This window comes from Xyrauchen texanus, chromosome 14 (genome assembly GCF_025860055.1).
Source record: "Xyrauchen texanus isolate HMW12.3.18 chromosome 14, RBS_HiC_50CHRs, whole genome shotgun sequence".
Classification (NCBI taxonomy): domain Eukaryota; kingdom Metazoa; phylum Chordata; class Actinopteri; order Cypriniformes; family Catostomidae; genus Xyrauchen; species Xyrauchen texanus.
The window spans coordinates 20,957,319-20,973,736 of NC_068289.1; the positions used below are offsets into that span (position 1 = coordinate 20,957,319).

The 16,418-nt window shown below is 42.6% G+C and overlaps 1 protein-coding gene across 3 annotated transcripts in view; it reads right to left on the bottom strand.

Annotated features, from left to right (window-relative positions):
• Positions 1-16,418, bottom strand: part of LOC127654918 (integrin alpha-6-like) — a 76,311-nt gene that overhangs the window by 42,893 nt on the left and 17,000 nt on the right. For all 3 annotated transcript variants that reach the window (XM_052142475.1, XM_052142478.1, XM_052142476.1), the window contains exons 6-12: positions 14,158-14,371; positions 13,828-14,021; positions 1,994-2,088; positions 1,198-1,325; positions 1,023-1,112; positions 822-883; positions 227-396 (exon numbers count right to left, since the gene is read on the bottom strand). In XM_052142475.1, the coding sequence (XP_051998435.1) occupies positions 227-396; positions 822-883; positions 1,023-1,112; positions 1,198-1,325; positions 1,994-2,088; positions 13,828-14,021; positions 14,158-14,371 (953 nt within the window). The remainder of the gene's footprint in view (positions 1-226; positions 397-821; positions 884-1,022; positions 1,113-1,197; positions 1,326-1,993; positions 2,089-13,827; positions 14,022-14,157; positions 14,372-16,418) is intronic.

A 16,418-nucleotide genomic window follows, 5' to 3' on the forward strand; every position in this document is an offset into this window, starting at 1 on the left:
GACTTGTCCTCTGCAACCCTGAATGAGGTGAGTAATCATGCCACCATGAGGACCTACTAAGCAGTGTGAATTGGGCATTCCAAATTGGGAGAAAAAAAATAAATGAAATGTACAGTACAGTCAAAATATAATGAAATGAACATTTAGCCAATCAAAGCTTAGCCTTCTATTATACACATGCTAGAAGCTCTGTTTTGTTACGCCCTATTAAACAAGCTTAATTTACTTGTAGTCTGAGTTTGGTCTTAAAACAAGCTTTTTTGTTCTGTCCTCGTAGCTCCAGAGTGCCAGATGACTGGAAGTCCTGATCCATTACGCTCTTCTCCAGAAACACAACTCTTGATAGGAGACCCAACTTCCTGCGGTACCACTCTGCCTCAGTTGTGTAGGAAATAGCTGGCAGGCAAAAATATAATATAGAATATGTGAGCTGTAGACCGCAGAACAAATGCTTTCAATTACAATATACAGTATAAGCACAGCAATCATTATTATGATAATAATCATAAGCCATTATTCAAAATCTAAAATATGGCCAACTTTCAAATACAAAAAGCAGTAGCTAGCAGATCATGATGTAACTTGACTGGGGTTATGAGATTGTGAAAGAAATTATAGATTAATATATGTTAATTATTATTCAAAAAGTGAGGGATGATAAAAGTAAGGGTGACATGTCCACATTGTTATAGTAATTGCTAACACCCCTGGTTGGTACAAAAGCTAGATTTTTACCATTTATAAATTGCTGAGTAAATTCAGAGTTAGTTTTAATAAACCTTTTATGATAGTTTCTCCACATAAAACAGAAACAGACTCACTGATTTTGGGGTTGTAGGTGGGAGGGTTTGCTCTGTATGAGAAACAAGCTTCCACAGTCAAGCTGTAAACCAAGAAAGATTAAACATAGACTATATATATATATATATATATATATATATATATATATATATATATATTCCCACAGGAGTGTTTAAAATATATCTTTCAGAGAACTGAGCTGTAGTTTGTCAGCATCTCACCAAATATTGTTGCCACATGTTTTCTTCATCAAGTCAATTTCTTTTGGTGTGACCTTGATGTCTTTCTTGATGCTAATGACAGGTTTCGATCTGCACCCAAGAGATATGTTACTACAACTCCTTAAAGAGTCCAAAGTTAATGAATTCAGTGGGAAGAGAAATTATCTATTAGTACCTGTAAATGAAAACTTTATCAGAGAGGGAGCCCACAGCCAGATCAGGGTACGAGTTCTGATCCAAGTCCATATTTCCAGCAAGAGAATAACCAAACATCTTAATGTTGTGCTGTTTGCCCTCCAGTATCTGCAAGAAATGTCAGTGGTATTAGTATCTGTAGACTAAGGCTTTATTATGTCTATAACTATTTATATACTAAACACGTAGAGTTTACAGCAAAAAATAAATAAATACAATTAAAAAAATTATTATAATACCACAAAAAAAGGATAATCATACATAGATTAAATAAAGTTGACAGAAAACAGGTCTTAGGCAAAGTCTCAACTTATAACACCATCCATCCATCCATCCATCCATCCATCGTCAACCGCTTATCCTGTGTACAGGGTCGCGGGGGGCTGGAGCCTATCCCAGCTAACATTGGGCGAAAGGCGGGGGACACCCTGGACAGGTCGCCAGTCCATCGCAGGGCAACTTATAACACTTGAGTTGTAAAATTGAGAAATCTATGTGTAACGCAAAAACATTTTTTTAAGACCAAACATATCAACAAGTATCTATTTGTTTTTTCCAGCAAATGGAAAACCTTTCAGACAATACGACGTTGAAAATTAAAGTGCTGTGGACTGCTTTCAGTTCAATTATTTGACCCATGTGATTTCTTACTGATATTTTCCATTTAAATTACAGACAGAGAGAGAAAAGAGTTTGTGTGTGTGTGTATGTGTGTGAGAGAGAGAGAGAGAGAGAGAGAGAGAGAGAGAGAGAGAGAGGGGCAGAGAGTGTCTAACCTGAGCTGGTTTAGTGTTGATGCCGTCAGCAGATCCGTGGTAGATGTAAACACTACCAAACCCTGAGTCTGCATATGGAGCACCAACTGCAATATCTGACAGACAAGAGGAAACATTACTGAAAATTTATATTCCATCCTAGTCTAAACAAACCAACAACATAATTCAAATATTTAGTGTTCTAAAATGTATGTAGTATTACATGGTGTATTCGGCAACAGGAGGTCGAAAGTTCTGCTGCTGAAATCCATCTGTGCTTACCCACAAAACTGCCGCCAGTGTTGTTGAAGTGAAATGTCCACAGGATTGTGCCAAAAGTGAGTTACAATATTTTGTTGTAAATGATGTTATAGTCAACAGGAATACATATTTTATAAACCATACTGCCTAAGCAAAACCCCAACCCTAGACCTATCCATCAGTGGAGTAAAATTTTATTTTAGAGTCTAAATGCAACTCTGAATATGAATTAATCCTGAATTCTATGGGACCAGAACCTGTGTCTTGGAGTGAACGTAATTACTTCCGGTTCCCTTTACAAAAAGCTTCACTATGATGCTGCGCTGCTAAGCGCTACGGGGAACAACCCTAATTGTGACCGAGCTGAAAAAGTGTGTGTAACACGTCAATGAACATTGACCGGAATTTATAGCCTCGGCTGATTTATATGCACCTGCGGCCAGGCTATAAATGGATACGTCACCAGGTGTCGTCAGAAACTCTTTTTTCAGAGCTTTTTTCTTTTTTTTCTGTTTCTGTGTGTTTTACAATCCCTGTCAAAACTTTCTTTCCTCTGTTAGGAGTTAGAATTGGTTAGACAGTGTGCAGTGAATATTTTTCTCTTCTGATTAGAAAATATTATATATATATATATATTTCTTAAAAAAAAGAGAGAATATGGAGCTAAAAGAGTCTCAATAAAGATAAATGCACACACTACATTCACATATGCACACACATGATTCATACATGCACACACAGGATACACAAATGCGCACAAAATTCACAAATGCACGCACAAAATGTAAAAAGCACAGAAGATTCACAAATGCATAAAAAAATCATAAATGCACACAAAATTCATAAATACACACACAATTCAGAAATGCAAACAAAATTTACAAATGCACACAAGATTAAGAAATGCACAGGACAAGATTCAGAAATGTATTTCTGATGCACGCACAAATATATCTTGATTTACAAACTTTTTGCGGTCTGTGAACTTCACTGCATTTGTGTGTGAATTTTGAGACTCCCTGACTTGGCTCGACACACAAATGCCTTTTTTAAACAAGGAATGATCTGGAACCAATCAGATATCTCCCTTGTTTTAGCCAATCACGAGAACGCACCCCACGTGGGGGATTGAGCCAATCACATGAACGCGTTCACACAGCGCGTGCATGTGGTGCGGGCGCGTTCACGGTCATTGTCACTCAGTTGAGACCTCAACATGGCTTCTGGCAATGACAGGGGAGCGGTAAGTATAACTTAACGTGTTTAGCTAGTTATAGCCCTGTTTTGAGATGTTGTTTAATTGTTAATGTTAACCGGTTTATTTGTGCAACTATCAACATAAGCTAGCGAGCTGAGCTAGCGAACTACGCTAGCGCGTCTGCATGCTAATAGGGTCAGGCTAACGTTAGTATCTTTCCATAAAGTTGAAATTCTTGTGAATTAAGTGACTGTTTGACAGGGTCTGTCAGCCCCAAGCCGAGGTAGCAGCTCGGGCTTTTGTGCAGTTATTGGCCCGGGAGCTGTCCTCGGCTCCAAACGCACCGAGAGAGAGTACAGCAGCAGTCAGGGCTGGAGGCAGTGCTCCTCTGCCGGTTAGCGATGGTAGGGTGAGACAGGTTATGAGAAGGTGATCCATTTAACTTAGTATTTCTACATTTGCTAGTAAAGTATAAAGAAAGACCATAGTCCCTCATCTAACTATTCTTATTGCCCTCTGTCTGGTAGGGTTGGGAATCTGAACTCAAAAACTAATTTTATTTTGGGGGGTGTTCCATGCAGGTGCTGAACTTGTCCCAAACTTTATTTCAAATAGCTTAATTGGCATGAATGTTTAGGTGAAGAATGTTGCTAAAGCAGAAATTCACATACAAATTTACATTTGGTGCTTAAGAAAAGATTAATCAGTCCTCCAAAGTTTTTGGTACATAGATAAAGCATTATGTATTGTTTATTAAGTGACACATGTTTACTTTACTGACAGTGAATAATATTATTCTGACACATTTAATATTGGTGTCTGGAACAGTAATGAATAGCGTTAGTGTATTTTATACTGTTATTGAGACATTATTTAAATTATTGAAATTATTTTAATTATTTATTATTTAAATTAAACGAAACACAAAAATATCTGGTTTCCCTACAAATCTTTTTGTCTTTCCCACATCAGGCAGTTCCCAAGTATGTTTAATACTGATCACCTCATCGTGTTTCAAGTGGTCTGGTATACTTAACATCCTCTTCCCAAGGCCAGCATGGGCAAGTTCTAGCTCTTCTGAGCCCTTTGGTGTTAACTGACTGGGTTCCAAAAGGACATAAATATGAAAGTCTGTCCTTTTCACATTGCAAGGGGCAGGGGTCGAGAATCGTCGTTTTCCTCTTGGCTGATCAGTATTAAACATACTCGGGAACTGCCTGATGTGGGAAAGACAAAAAGATTTGTAGGGAAACCAGATATTTTTGTGTTTCGTTTAATTTAAATAATAAATAATTAAAATAATTTCAATAATTTATGTCGCTAGCTTATGTTGATAGTTGCACAAATAAACCGGTTAACATTAACAATTAAACAACATCTCATAACAGGGCTATAACTAGCTAAACACGTTAAGTTATACTTACCGCTCCCCTGTCGTTGCCAGAAGCCATGTTGAGGTCTCAACTGAGTGACAATGACCGTGAACAGCGCCCGCACCACATGCACGCGCTGTGTGAACGCGTTCATGTGATTGGCTCAATCCCCACGTGGGGTGCGTTCTCGTGATTGGCTAAAACAAGGGAGATATCTGATTGGTTCCAGATCATTTCTTGTTTAAAAAAGGCATTTGTGTGTCGAGCCAAGTCAGGGAGTCTCAAAATTCACACACAAATGCAGTGAAGTTCATAGACCGCAAAAAGTTTGTAAATCAAGATATATTTATGCGTGCATCAGAAATACATTTCTGAATCTTGTCCTGTGCATTTCTTAATCTTGTGTGCATTTGTAAATTTTGTTTGCATTTCTGAATTGTGTGTGTATTTATGAATTTTGTGTGCATTTATGATTTTTTTATGCATTTGTGAATCTTCTGTGCTTTTTAAATTTTGTGCGTGCATTTGTGAATTTTGTGCGCATTTGTGTATCCTGTGTGTGCATGTATGAATCCTGTGTGTGCATGTATGAATCATGTGTGTGCATATGTGAATGTAGTGTGTGCATTTATCTTTATTGAGACTCTTTTAGCTCCATAAGAGAATGACTGAAAGCCGCAAACACTGCTTAAGTTTTTGCTCTGTTTGTTTGGGGGGTAAGAGCACGCTGCTCTCGCGTTGCAGCAGGGCGGGTGCGAGCACTGCGATTTGCTTTAATAGGCAAAGTGCTTCGTGCTCGCCTCGCTTGCTTCCGGGAGTCAGCACTCATGAAAAAAAAAAAAAGATCGTTCGTGGGGCTCTTGCATGGATTTGGCGGAGGAGCAAGAGACGGGTTGATCCCTTTCTCTCATTCTCTCCCCAAACCCAGCTGGTCCTTCACATGATCTCGAAGCGCGTTCCGACGCTTCTTCGGATCATGAGGAGGATCGCGATTCTCTTCCCGCCTCCGAGCTTTCCGTCCGCGATAAAAAATCTATGGAGGAATTGCTCGATGTTGTTACTCGTGCGGTTGCCAGATTGGACTGGCCACGCAAAAACGAGACCCCAAACCCTCCAAATTAGGGGATAGATTTTATCTTCCAGTCTAAGAAAGGGAACGCCTCATGAGTCCCTTCCCTTCTTTGATAACCTCCATGAAGAGCTTTTTCGCTCATGGAGAACCCCTAAAAAAAATAAATATATATATATATATATAAATAAAAAAATTTAAAAAATAATAATTCTTTTTTTTCCCATGTTCACATACCCTCGACGTCATTATATTCGACTATCGTGGGTGCTGAGGCACGGGGGTATTCAGTGATGCCTCCAGTCGAAGAGACGCTTGCGGGCTATCTCTCGCCGGGCTCGGCATCGTCACTTAAGAAGCCCTCTCTCCCCTCAAAGCCTTGTAGGACAACCTCCACTTTAGTGGGAAGGGCTTATCAAGCAGCAGGTCAGGCTGGTGCTGCTCTGCACACTATGCTGTTTTACAGGCGTACCAGGCTGACCTCATGGATGACCTGAGTGTGGGTTCTGCGCTTGACGAGCAAGCCTCAGACCTGCCTCGGTCCTGACTGAAGGGAGGCTCAAAAGCAAAGGAAAGTTCCTGAGGTTTGCTTCCGGGGGCGAAGTCTTCCAGGGTCAGGTTCTTTAACTCGGCCTAGCCCTTTTTACCCGCACATTCACAATGCATGATGTAGCGCTGGCTCCTTGTGACTCCGGGGCATCTGCATTCTGAATTATGTAGACGACTGGCTGATCCTAGCGCAGTTCCAGGAACTGGGAGTTCAGCACAGGGACATCGTCTTAGCTCATCTGTTTCTCTGGGTTTGAGGCTCAACGCCAAGAAAAGTGTCCTCTCTCCCACTCAGAACACTGTCTATCGGGGCATCGTATGGAGTTCAATCACAATGCGGGCACAACTGTCTCCCGCTAGGATTGAGTCCATTCAGATCACCCTGAGCAAAGTCAGGCTAGGTCAAGGTTGCACTGTTATAAGTATCAATGATTTCCAGGTTTCAGTGCGACTGCGTCCACGGTGATCCCTCTGGACCTTCTGCTCATGAGACCGTTGTGGCCAAAAGCCAGGGGATTTCTTCCAAGGGCCAAAACCCCTAGGCTAAAAAGGGTTACGTGCCTCAGGCTTCGTTCCCTTTCTATGTGGTTCAGACCCTGGTTTTCTGTCTTGGGTCCCACTCTAGGTGCGTCTTGTTGTCGCAGGCTGCTAACGACAGACGCCTCCCTGACGGGCGGGGTAGCAGCCTTAAGTGGTCGTCCAGCTTAAGGGGATAGGAGGGTCGTCAGCTCGGTTGTCACAGTCACTGTCTCGGGTTGATGGCTGTATTTCTGGCCCTGAAATACCTCCTCCTGAGGCTGCCATGTCTTGGTGTGGGTGGACAATACAGCGGTAGCCTCTTTCATAAATCATCAAGGAGACCCACGTTCTTGTCAGCTGTATTTCTGACACGTCGGATTCTCCTTAGGGCCCAGGGCAAGCTCCTGTCACTCAGGTCAGTTATATCCCTGGATGCCCGTATATGGGAGCAGATTTACGGTCCAGACAGAAAATACCAACAGGGGAGTTAAGAACTCCACCCTAAGGTAGTAGTTGCCCAGTGTTCGCCAGCAAGGGTTTTTGCCTCTCACTGATAGCACTGTGCTGGCCGAACAGGGCTTGGTTCTCGGAGCTAATCTCTTCCCTCGACGGCTCACCTTGGGCGATTCCGAACAGGAAGGATCTTCTATCTCAGGCACAGGGCAATATTTCATCCCTGCCCTGAATTGTGGAATCTTTCATGTTTGGCCCCTAAGGGTACCAACTGAGGGACACAGGGCTCTCTCCTGAGTTTATCGAGACCTTTTTAAATGCTGGGCTTTTTCCACTTGGAACAAGTTTGGGTGAGATCTTAGGGCAGAAGAGGACCTCTTCGCCTCTATGAATAGCGCAATGTCTCCTCTACTTCTCCCTGAAATCACCCAGCCCCCTTGGGCCTGGACGTTAAGACACATACATGACCCAGAATGTGTCTGTATGCGTTTCTTTCCCCGGTTTCTCTGCTCCCGGGAGTCTTGGCAATGTTCACCAGCAAGGGTCTTGCCTCCTATTAATGGCGCTGCGCTGGCCGAACAGGATATGTTTCTCGGAGTTAATTCCTCTCCTCGACGGCTCGCCTTGGGCGATTCCGAACAGGGAGGACCTTCTCATCCTTGGCCCGAATTGTGAAACCTTTCATGTCTGGCCCCTAAGGGTACCAAATGAGGTTCACAGGGTTTTCTCTTGAGGTTATCGTGACCATTTCAAGTGCTAGGGCTCCCTCCACTTGGAACTGATCTGGGTAGATTTTACAGGGCAGATGAGGACCACTTCGCCTCTGTTGATAGCGCAATGTCTCCTCTACTTCTCCCCGAGTCGCCCAGTCCCCCCCCCTCGGGAGGGGCTAAATGTAGTAACGCAAATGCACCTGCATGTGTTTCCTTCTACTAAAGTTCTTATTACAGAACCAGCTAACTGCCAGTTTGCTTCAGTTCTGGATTTTCTGTAGAAAGAACTGTCAGTGGGCACTTGCCTCGCCACTGCCCTTGCCTCGCCACTGCCAGGTTCTATGTGGCCACTGCGGTGTGCCACGGCTTGGTAGGCGGGGTGCCCTCAAAGAGGCATCCTCATTATTGCCCGGGCCTACGAGGCGCGCGGTCAAGCTTCGCCAGTAGGTTTCAGGGCGCACTCTACCTGAGGGCTCTCCTCCTCTAAAACCTTGGCTAGAGGTCTCCCTCTGCAGCAAGTTTGTGATGCGGCAGGTTGTCCTTTCCGCACACATTCATTCGATTTTTATAGTTTGGATGTTCTGCCACTCCGGGCTCTTATGCCCTTGAGTCGACATCTCAAGCTCATGTCTGGACAAGTTTGTGATGCGGCAGGCTGGTCCTCTCCGCTCACATTCATCAGTTTTTATGACAAGTTTGTGTTGCGATAGGGTTCTCTTCGCACACATTCTTCGAACTTTATGGGTTAGATGCTTTGCTACTCCGGACACTTCTACTAAAGTTCTTATTACAGAACCAGCTAACTGCCAGTTTGCTTCAGTTCTGGATTTTCTGTAGAAAGAACTGTCAGCGGGCACTTGCCTCGCCACTGCCCTTGCCTCGCCACTGCCAGGTTCTATGTGGCCACTGCGATTTGCCACGGCTTGGTAGGCGGGGTGCCCTCAAAGAGGCATCCTCATTATTGCCCGGGCCTACGAGGCACGCGGTCAAGCTTTGCCAGTAGGTTTCAGGGCGCACTCTACCTGAGGGCTCTCCTCCTCTAAAACCTTGGCTAGAGGTCTCCCTCTGCAGCAAGTTTGTGATGCGGCAGGTTGTCCTTTCCGCACACATTCATTAGATTTTTATAGTTTGGATGTTCTGCCACTCCGGGCTCTTATGCTCTTGAGTCGACATCTCAAGCTCATGTCTGGACAAGTTTGTGATGCGGCAGGCTGGTCCTCTCCGCTCACATTCATCAGTTTTTATGACAAGTTTGTGTTGCGATAGGGTTCTCTTCGCACACATTCTTCAAACTTTATGGGTTAGATGCTTTGCTACTCCGGACACTTATGTCCTTGATTCGACATCTCAGCCCATGCCTAAACAAGTTTGTGATGTGGCAGGCTGGTCCTCTCTGCTCACATTCATCAGTTTTTATGACAAGTTTGTGTTGCGATAGGGTTCTCTTCGCACACATTCATCGAACTTTATGGGTTAGATGCTTTGCTACTCCGGGCTCTTATGCCCTTGAGTCGACATCTCAGCTCATGCCTGAACAAGTTTGTGATGCGGCAGGCTGGTCCTCTCCACTCACATTCATCAGTTTTTATGACAAGTTTGTGTTGCGATAGCGTTCTCTTTGCACACATTCATCGAACTTTATGGGTTAGATGCTTTGCTACTCCGGGCTCTTATGCCCTTGAATCGACATCTCAAGCTCATGTCTGAGACCTCTCGCGTTTTTGTGAGTACACTGCACAACCGTAGGGGTCCGGACAGCCCCAAGTGCGGCGGCATGGGTATTGCATTCCCCGTAGCGCTTAGCAGCGCAGCATCATAGTGAAGCTTTTTGTAAAGGGAACGTCTCGGGTTACAAGTCAAGTCAAGTTACATGTGTAACCCTTGTTCCCTGAAAAAAGCGGAACGAGATGCTGCGCTGCTTTGCCGCACTGGGACGTCCCAGGACTGCTCTTCAAAAAGAAGTATCTGACGACACCTGGTGACGTATCCATTTATCCTGGCCGCAGGTGCATCTAATGATTACATCAGCCGAGGCTATAAATTCCGGTCAATGTTCATTGACGCGTTACACACACTATTTCAGCTCGGTCACAATTAGGGTTGTTCCCCGTAGCGCTTAGCAGCGCAGCATCTCGTTCCGCTTTTTTCAGGGAACAAGGGTTACACATGTAACCCGAGACGTTTTCTATGTTACCAGAATCCATGTCCCGATTACTTCCTGGTTTCCATGGGACCAGGACCCATGTCATGATTACTTCCTGGTTTTCGTGGGACCAGAACCTGTGTCTCGGATTGGACATGTTTACTTCCTGGTTTGTATGGGACCAGAACCTGTGTCATAATTACTTGCTGGTTTTCACCAGACCAGAACCAGGGTCTTGGAATAAAAGTGATTACTTCCTGGTTTCCATGGGACCAGAACCCATGCCATGATTGCTTTCTGGTTTCCATAGGACCAGAACCTGTGTTTCAGAGAGAACAAGATTACTTCCTGGTTTCTATGGGACCAGAACTCGTGTTTTGGAGTGAATATGATTACTTACTGGTTTCCACCAGACCAGAGCCCATGTCACAGTGTGAATGCAATTACTTTCCTGATTTCTTTGAGACCAGAACCTATATCTCAGAGTGAACCTGATTACTTCCAAGTTTTGGTTGAACCCATGTCATGATTACTTCTGGCTTTCCATGTGACCAGAACCAATGTCTTGGAGTGAACACGATTACTTCCTGGTTTCTGTGTGACCAGAACCCATGTCTCGGAGTGAACACGATTACTTCCTGGTTTCTGTGTGACCAGAACCCATGTCTCGGAGTGAACACGATTACTTTTCTGTTTTTTTCAGACCAGAACCTGTGTCTCGGAGTGAATGCGATTACTTCCTGGTTTCCACGGAACAAGAACCTGTGTCTTGATGTGAAAATGAGTACTTCCTGGTTTACATGGGACCAGAACCTGTCTCAGAATAAACACAATTACTTCCTGATTTCCACCTGGCCAGAACCCCTGTCCCAGAATGAATGTGATTACTACCTTGTTTCCACAGGAACTGAACCCATGCAACAGAGATTAAGTGCACAACACGCTATCAGTAGCACAACAGGGAATCATACCCCATCAGATATCTTTGCATCAATTCATACATGTTTACCTTTCCCTTTGGCATTACTGACTGTGTGTTTCGCAAGCAAGGGACATTGGTTCTGGTCCCATGGAAACCAGGAGGTAATCGCGTTCACATAAATAGTACCGTAATTTCCGGACTATTGAGCGCACCTGAATATAAGCCGTACCCACTGATTTTTAAATAAAATATTATTTTGAACATAAATAAGCCGCACCTGTCTATAAGCCGCAGGTGCCTACCGGTACATTGAAACAAATTAACTTTACTCAGGCTTTAACAAAACACGGCTTGTAACAAAAATAAATAGGCTTTAACGAAACACGGTGTGGCAGCGGGGGCGTAGTCATGCGCCCATCCGGGAGAGAAAAGCGGTAAGGGTGCTTACACCTGAGCTAAATTATGTCTAACACCGGTGTCTAATTTCAGTAAGCGTGGGGAGAGCGGCATAAAAAGGCAGCAGCCACAGAGCTGAGAAAGTGACACACGTCAGTCTAGTGTTGGCGCATAGAAGAATTGAGAAACTTTATAAAATTGATTGTAAACATTGCTGTGGCCATTAAAAGCCTTACCTGGAACGCCAAGTGCCCTGCTGAAAACTGTCACACTGGTGCCAGTGTGACAGTTTTCCCAAGAAGGACACGTGAAGCAGGGCACTTGAAATTAGACACCGGTGTTAGACATAATGTAGCGCAGGTGTAAGCGCCCTTACAGCTTTTCTCTCCCGGACAGGCGCTTGACCACGCCCCCGCTGCCACACGGCTTGTAATAAAACATTTGCAGTAAACAGTAGCCTACCAAGAAAGTCATTGGTCACTATCTTCCTCCTCTTGTGCACATGAAACCACTGAAGTCATCTCCTTCGGTGTCGGAGTTGAATAGCCTCAGATTTAGTTGTCTTTTTGCACTGAGTCAATTCCTCACGCTGCTGTTTCCAGCGTCTTATCATCGACTCATTAAGACCAAGCTCCCGTGCAGCAGCCAGATCAATCGCCTTCAACTTGAAAGCAGCATCATATGCGTTTCTCCATGTCTGTGCCATGGTGAGGGTGACAAAATTACTACCGTAATCAGAATGATGGGAAGTTTGAGCGCGCTCGATTTAATCTAAACAGTAAACAGTAAACAACAGTAAACAAAAAAAAGTTGTTTTGACCTCGGCAATTTCATTGGTCTAATGAAAGCTTCACGCCGCCAAAAAACTGAGCACGTCACAGAATGTTTTTTTTTATTTTTTTTTTTGATAAAATTTGAAAGCGGGAAAAATCCATATATTAGCCGCGTCATTGTATAAGCCGCGAGGTTCAAAGCGTGGGAAAAAAGTTGAGGCTTACAGTCCGGAAATTACGGTAGTAAGCACAATTAATGTTGCATTTTCGCTCTAAAATTAAACTATTACTCTAATGATAGTTAGGTTTAGGGTTGAGGTTTGCATTAGGAGTAGAGTTTATAAAATATTCATTCCTGTTGACCATATTATTTAGAACTAAGAATACAACTTAATAGACATGGCATACTTCATATGCCACTGCCTAAACCTTGGACTTAGGATAGACCTCACCGAAATTACCTGCTGGTTGTATTGCGATGCACCTCACTGATCTCTGCCTATATCACCTTGGTCTAATGATGGTCTACACTCTTAAAATGGAAGACTTTCAATTATTTACCAACAAAAGCCTTCATCAGCCAAATAACAAGGACAATTGCATCTATGTGAACTTCTGCAGTTAATCCAGGCTGAACTTCAAAGACATTAGTCATTAATCTTACAGTTCATAAAAAATCTTTGTTTAAACACTGACCCTTAACACTTACTTAGTTTAATCATTTCAAACCATGAATGCACTATACATAAGTAATATTGGCATTATATTCATGATGTTAGTCAGAGGGGAACTGGCCCCCACAGTGAGTCTGGTTTCTCCCAAAGTTTTTTTTCTCCATTAACCATATCTTATTCAGTTTTGTGTTCCTTGTGTTTGGCTTGCTCACTGGGGTTCTAAATAAAATTATGAATTAATTATTTAATTGTTTATTTTATACACAATTTACAATCATATTTAATCAAACTACACAATGATGACTAAGACTTTATAGATATTCGTTTTAATTTCCTGTTAATGCATGATTTTCTGTAAAGCTGCTTTGAAACAAAGTGTGTTGTGAAAAGTGCTATACAAATAAAAATGACTCGAAAATGGTTTGACTTGCTTTTGGAGCCACAATGCAGAAATTTTACCTAGAAGCTGGTCATCAGCACTTCCAACTTTGGCCACTGGTGGTGGTGGTTGAAATTTTGGTAAGCACAAACAGATTTCATCTAAATAACTTTTAACTTTATGTTACTGTGTGATCAGTTTGGTTGTTTTAACTGAGTTTTGATTTAGAACACTAAAACGAGATTTGACAGGGCGGAGGGCGGGCCGGGTGGTGATGATATGACCATATGTGTGTGTTTGTGTCTTTTGGTGAAGTTTTTCTTTAAAATATTATTTATATTGTCAAGACGGTTCTCGCCTCGTTTTTTCCTGTATACTCCCTTTACACTAGATAAAACCACACATATAGTCACAATGAGCTCCAGCATTCAACCTTCAAAAGAATCCAGATTAATGTCTCCAATGTTCTCCACAGACAGTCCAAACATGGAGTCTTTAGTTCCATTGAGGCGAGTAGGTGTGACATCCTTCCACCTTCCAGCATTATTGATGTAAACATATACAGCTCCACCCACTTCCTCATCTCTCTGGAAGAACTGCGGTGCACCAACCACAACATCCTGCCAACTGAAGCCACAATCAACACAATGCATTCATCCTCTCGCAATGTACCCATCATGTTTATAATAAACAACAGGCTTCCACATTAAGGAATCAAGTCATCCCATAGAGATCATTTATTTTTCCACATATCTTTACCCACCCGTCTCCATTCAGGTCCACCACAGCGACATCATATCCAAAGGAGGATGCAAGTCCTTGTCCTTCTAGAATGTGTTCAGGTGTGAGCCCAGTGGACATTTCACCTTCCTTCCTCAGAAACACCACAGCTCCACTATGATTGGCTCTCGGCGCTCCTGATACTATGATGAGCTTTCCTTTCTCTGTAATACTGTGACCAGAATCTAGAGAGAATCCTGGAATGACATGTACATGTACAGAATGGTAATATGAAGTTGCTCAAAAATCAGCTGCTGTGGAGTAACAGATAAACAAATGTGACAAAAGCAGGTATGAAGCGGATATGAAATTAACACCCACCAGCGGGTACTTTTTGTAATTTTGTAATCTTCCCGCCAATGTGACGAGCGACCTGTAAGACGTCTCGGGGTGACATACAGTAAGACAAGAAATGCTGTTGCTTAGACGCAAAGGTGCGTGCTTGAAGCGCACTTGATTATATTCTGAAGTGCAGACAAGACTTTTTGTATTTTTTTTCACATTTAGTTTTAGTTTTAGGGCTGGGGCGGTATGGATTTTTTCTAACCACGGTTGAAAAGCAAGATATTCCCGCGGTATAGCGGTAAACCGCATTAAATACATTACATTGGATCAGAGAAGTCCCCCCCCCCTCCCCTCCGACAGACTTTGGCGCACACATCAGAAGTCGCTTTTGATAGACAGACTTTAAATATTGTCACCTACATCCGAAGAAAAAAAACGAGCACAATTTTAAATAGTCACATTTTCATCAAGCAGTAATTTGGCATGAACTAATCACTGTATAGATTTCCTTATTTAAGATTATTCTCAGATACATTCGCATTGAAGATGGGTCAGACATGATTTTGACCACTTTATTAAGTTTTGTTTTGTAGAAAGCCTTTCTTTAACTTAAAATTTCGTTTTGTATAAATTGTATCTTAATTTTAATCACTGTTTCATTAACTAATTGCCTGGAATTAATAAATAAGAAGCAAATATAGCAGACATATAATCAGCAGCAGGACGTGGAAGCGCCGATGCGATCTCTTGCTGCGTGAGCTCTCTCATAAATGAACTGAAACTCGGCGGCTAGGCCTACTGCCTCACAGACATGAGAAATAAATAGAAATCTTAAAATGCATTTTAAAAAAATTCAAAACAAAATGATAAAATTTTAGGCTACAGTAGCCTAGTAGTCAGGTTTGCCGATGTGCGTTACTATTTATTTATTTATTTTTATCCCTGTGCCAATCGGAAACGGACTTCACTGCTGATATTCTGGGGATACAACATAGCCAATAGGCTATAGCCTACTAGGGACTTTAGCCTTTAAAATATCTTTGCTGCATTGGATCAGTCTCCTTTCTAGAACAGCCAAGAGCTTTTTAGACTCGCGGCAGCAGCGCCTTGCATCGCTCAGACCTTAAAACAGTCAGCGCCGCGGATGCGGTTTTGAAAATTTATCAAAAAACGTTGGTGCGGACAGATGAGTTTTGTGATGCGGTTGCGGATTAAATAATAGCCTAATAGCCTATCCGCGCATCTCTAATACAAATGGAATGTTATTATGTGTCATGGAACGTTGCGCTCCCCAACTCGCGAAAGGTCGGATTTGCTCCATATTTTGATAAGTTTTGTTTAGAAAACCTTGAATCCATGTAGGCTAATATCATTAGACATAATCCATATCATTAGAATCAATGAATCCATGTCATTAGACACAACGAATCCATGTCATTAGACACAACGTGCACACATGTGCAGGCCAATGTTTTTTTTGTTTTTGTTTTTTTGCGGTGACGACGGTGACAAGCTCAGACCCGCGGTTGGAGTCACGTGACCGCGGTATTGCGGTAATGCGGTAACCGTCCCAGCCCTATTTAGTTTTAGTTTAGTTTTCACATGTGAAGAGTTTTGACTCTGTCTTCTCTTTGGTCTGAAGTTAGTTTTCAAGATCACTGGCAATCATGATTTCAAGCTCGATTACACTTCCTAGTGCTTGATGGTACGAGTAAATATAATCGAGCTTGAAATCATTATCGCAAAGAAGACTGCTGATGTCAATATTTATTGTCTGTTCACACCCGAAATCGGTTGGATTGCTTCAGAAGGCATGGATTAAACAACTGATGTTTAGTGGATTACCTTTTGCTGCCTTTATGTGCATTTTGAAGCTTGAAAATGTGGTCACTATTCACTTGCATTGTATGGAAAAACAGACATTATATCTCCATTAAAGTATCTTCATTTGTGTTCCAC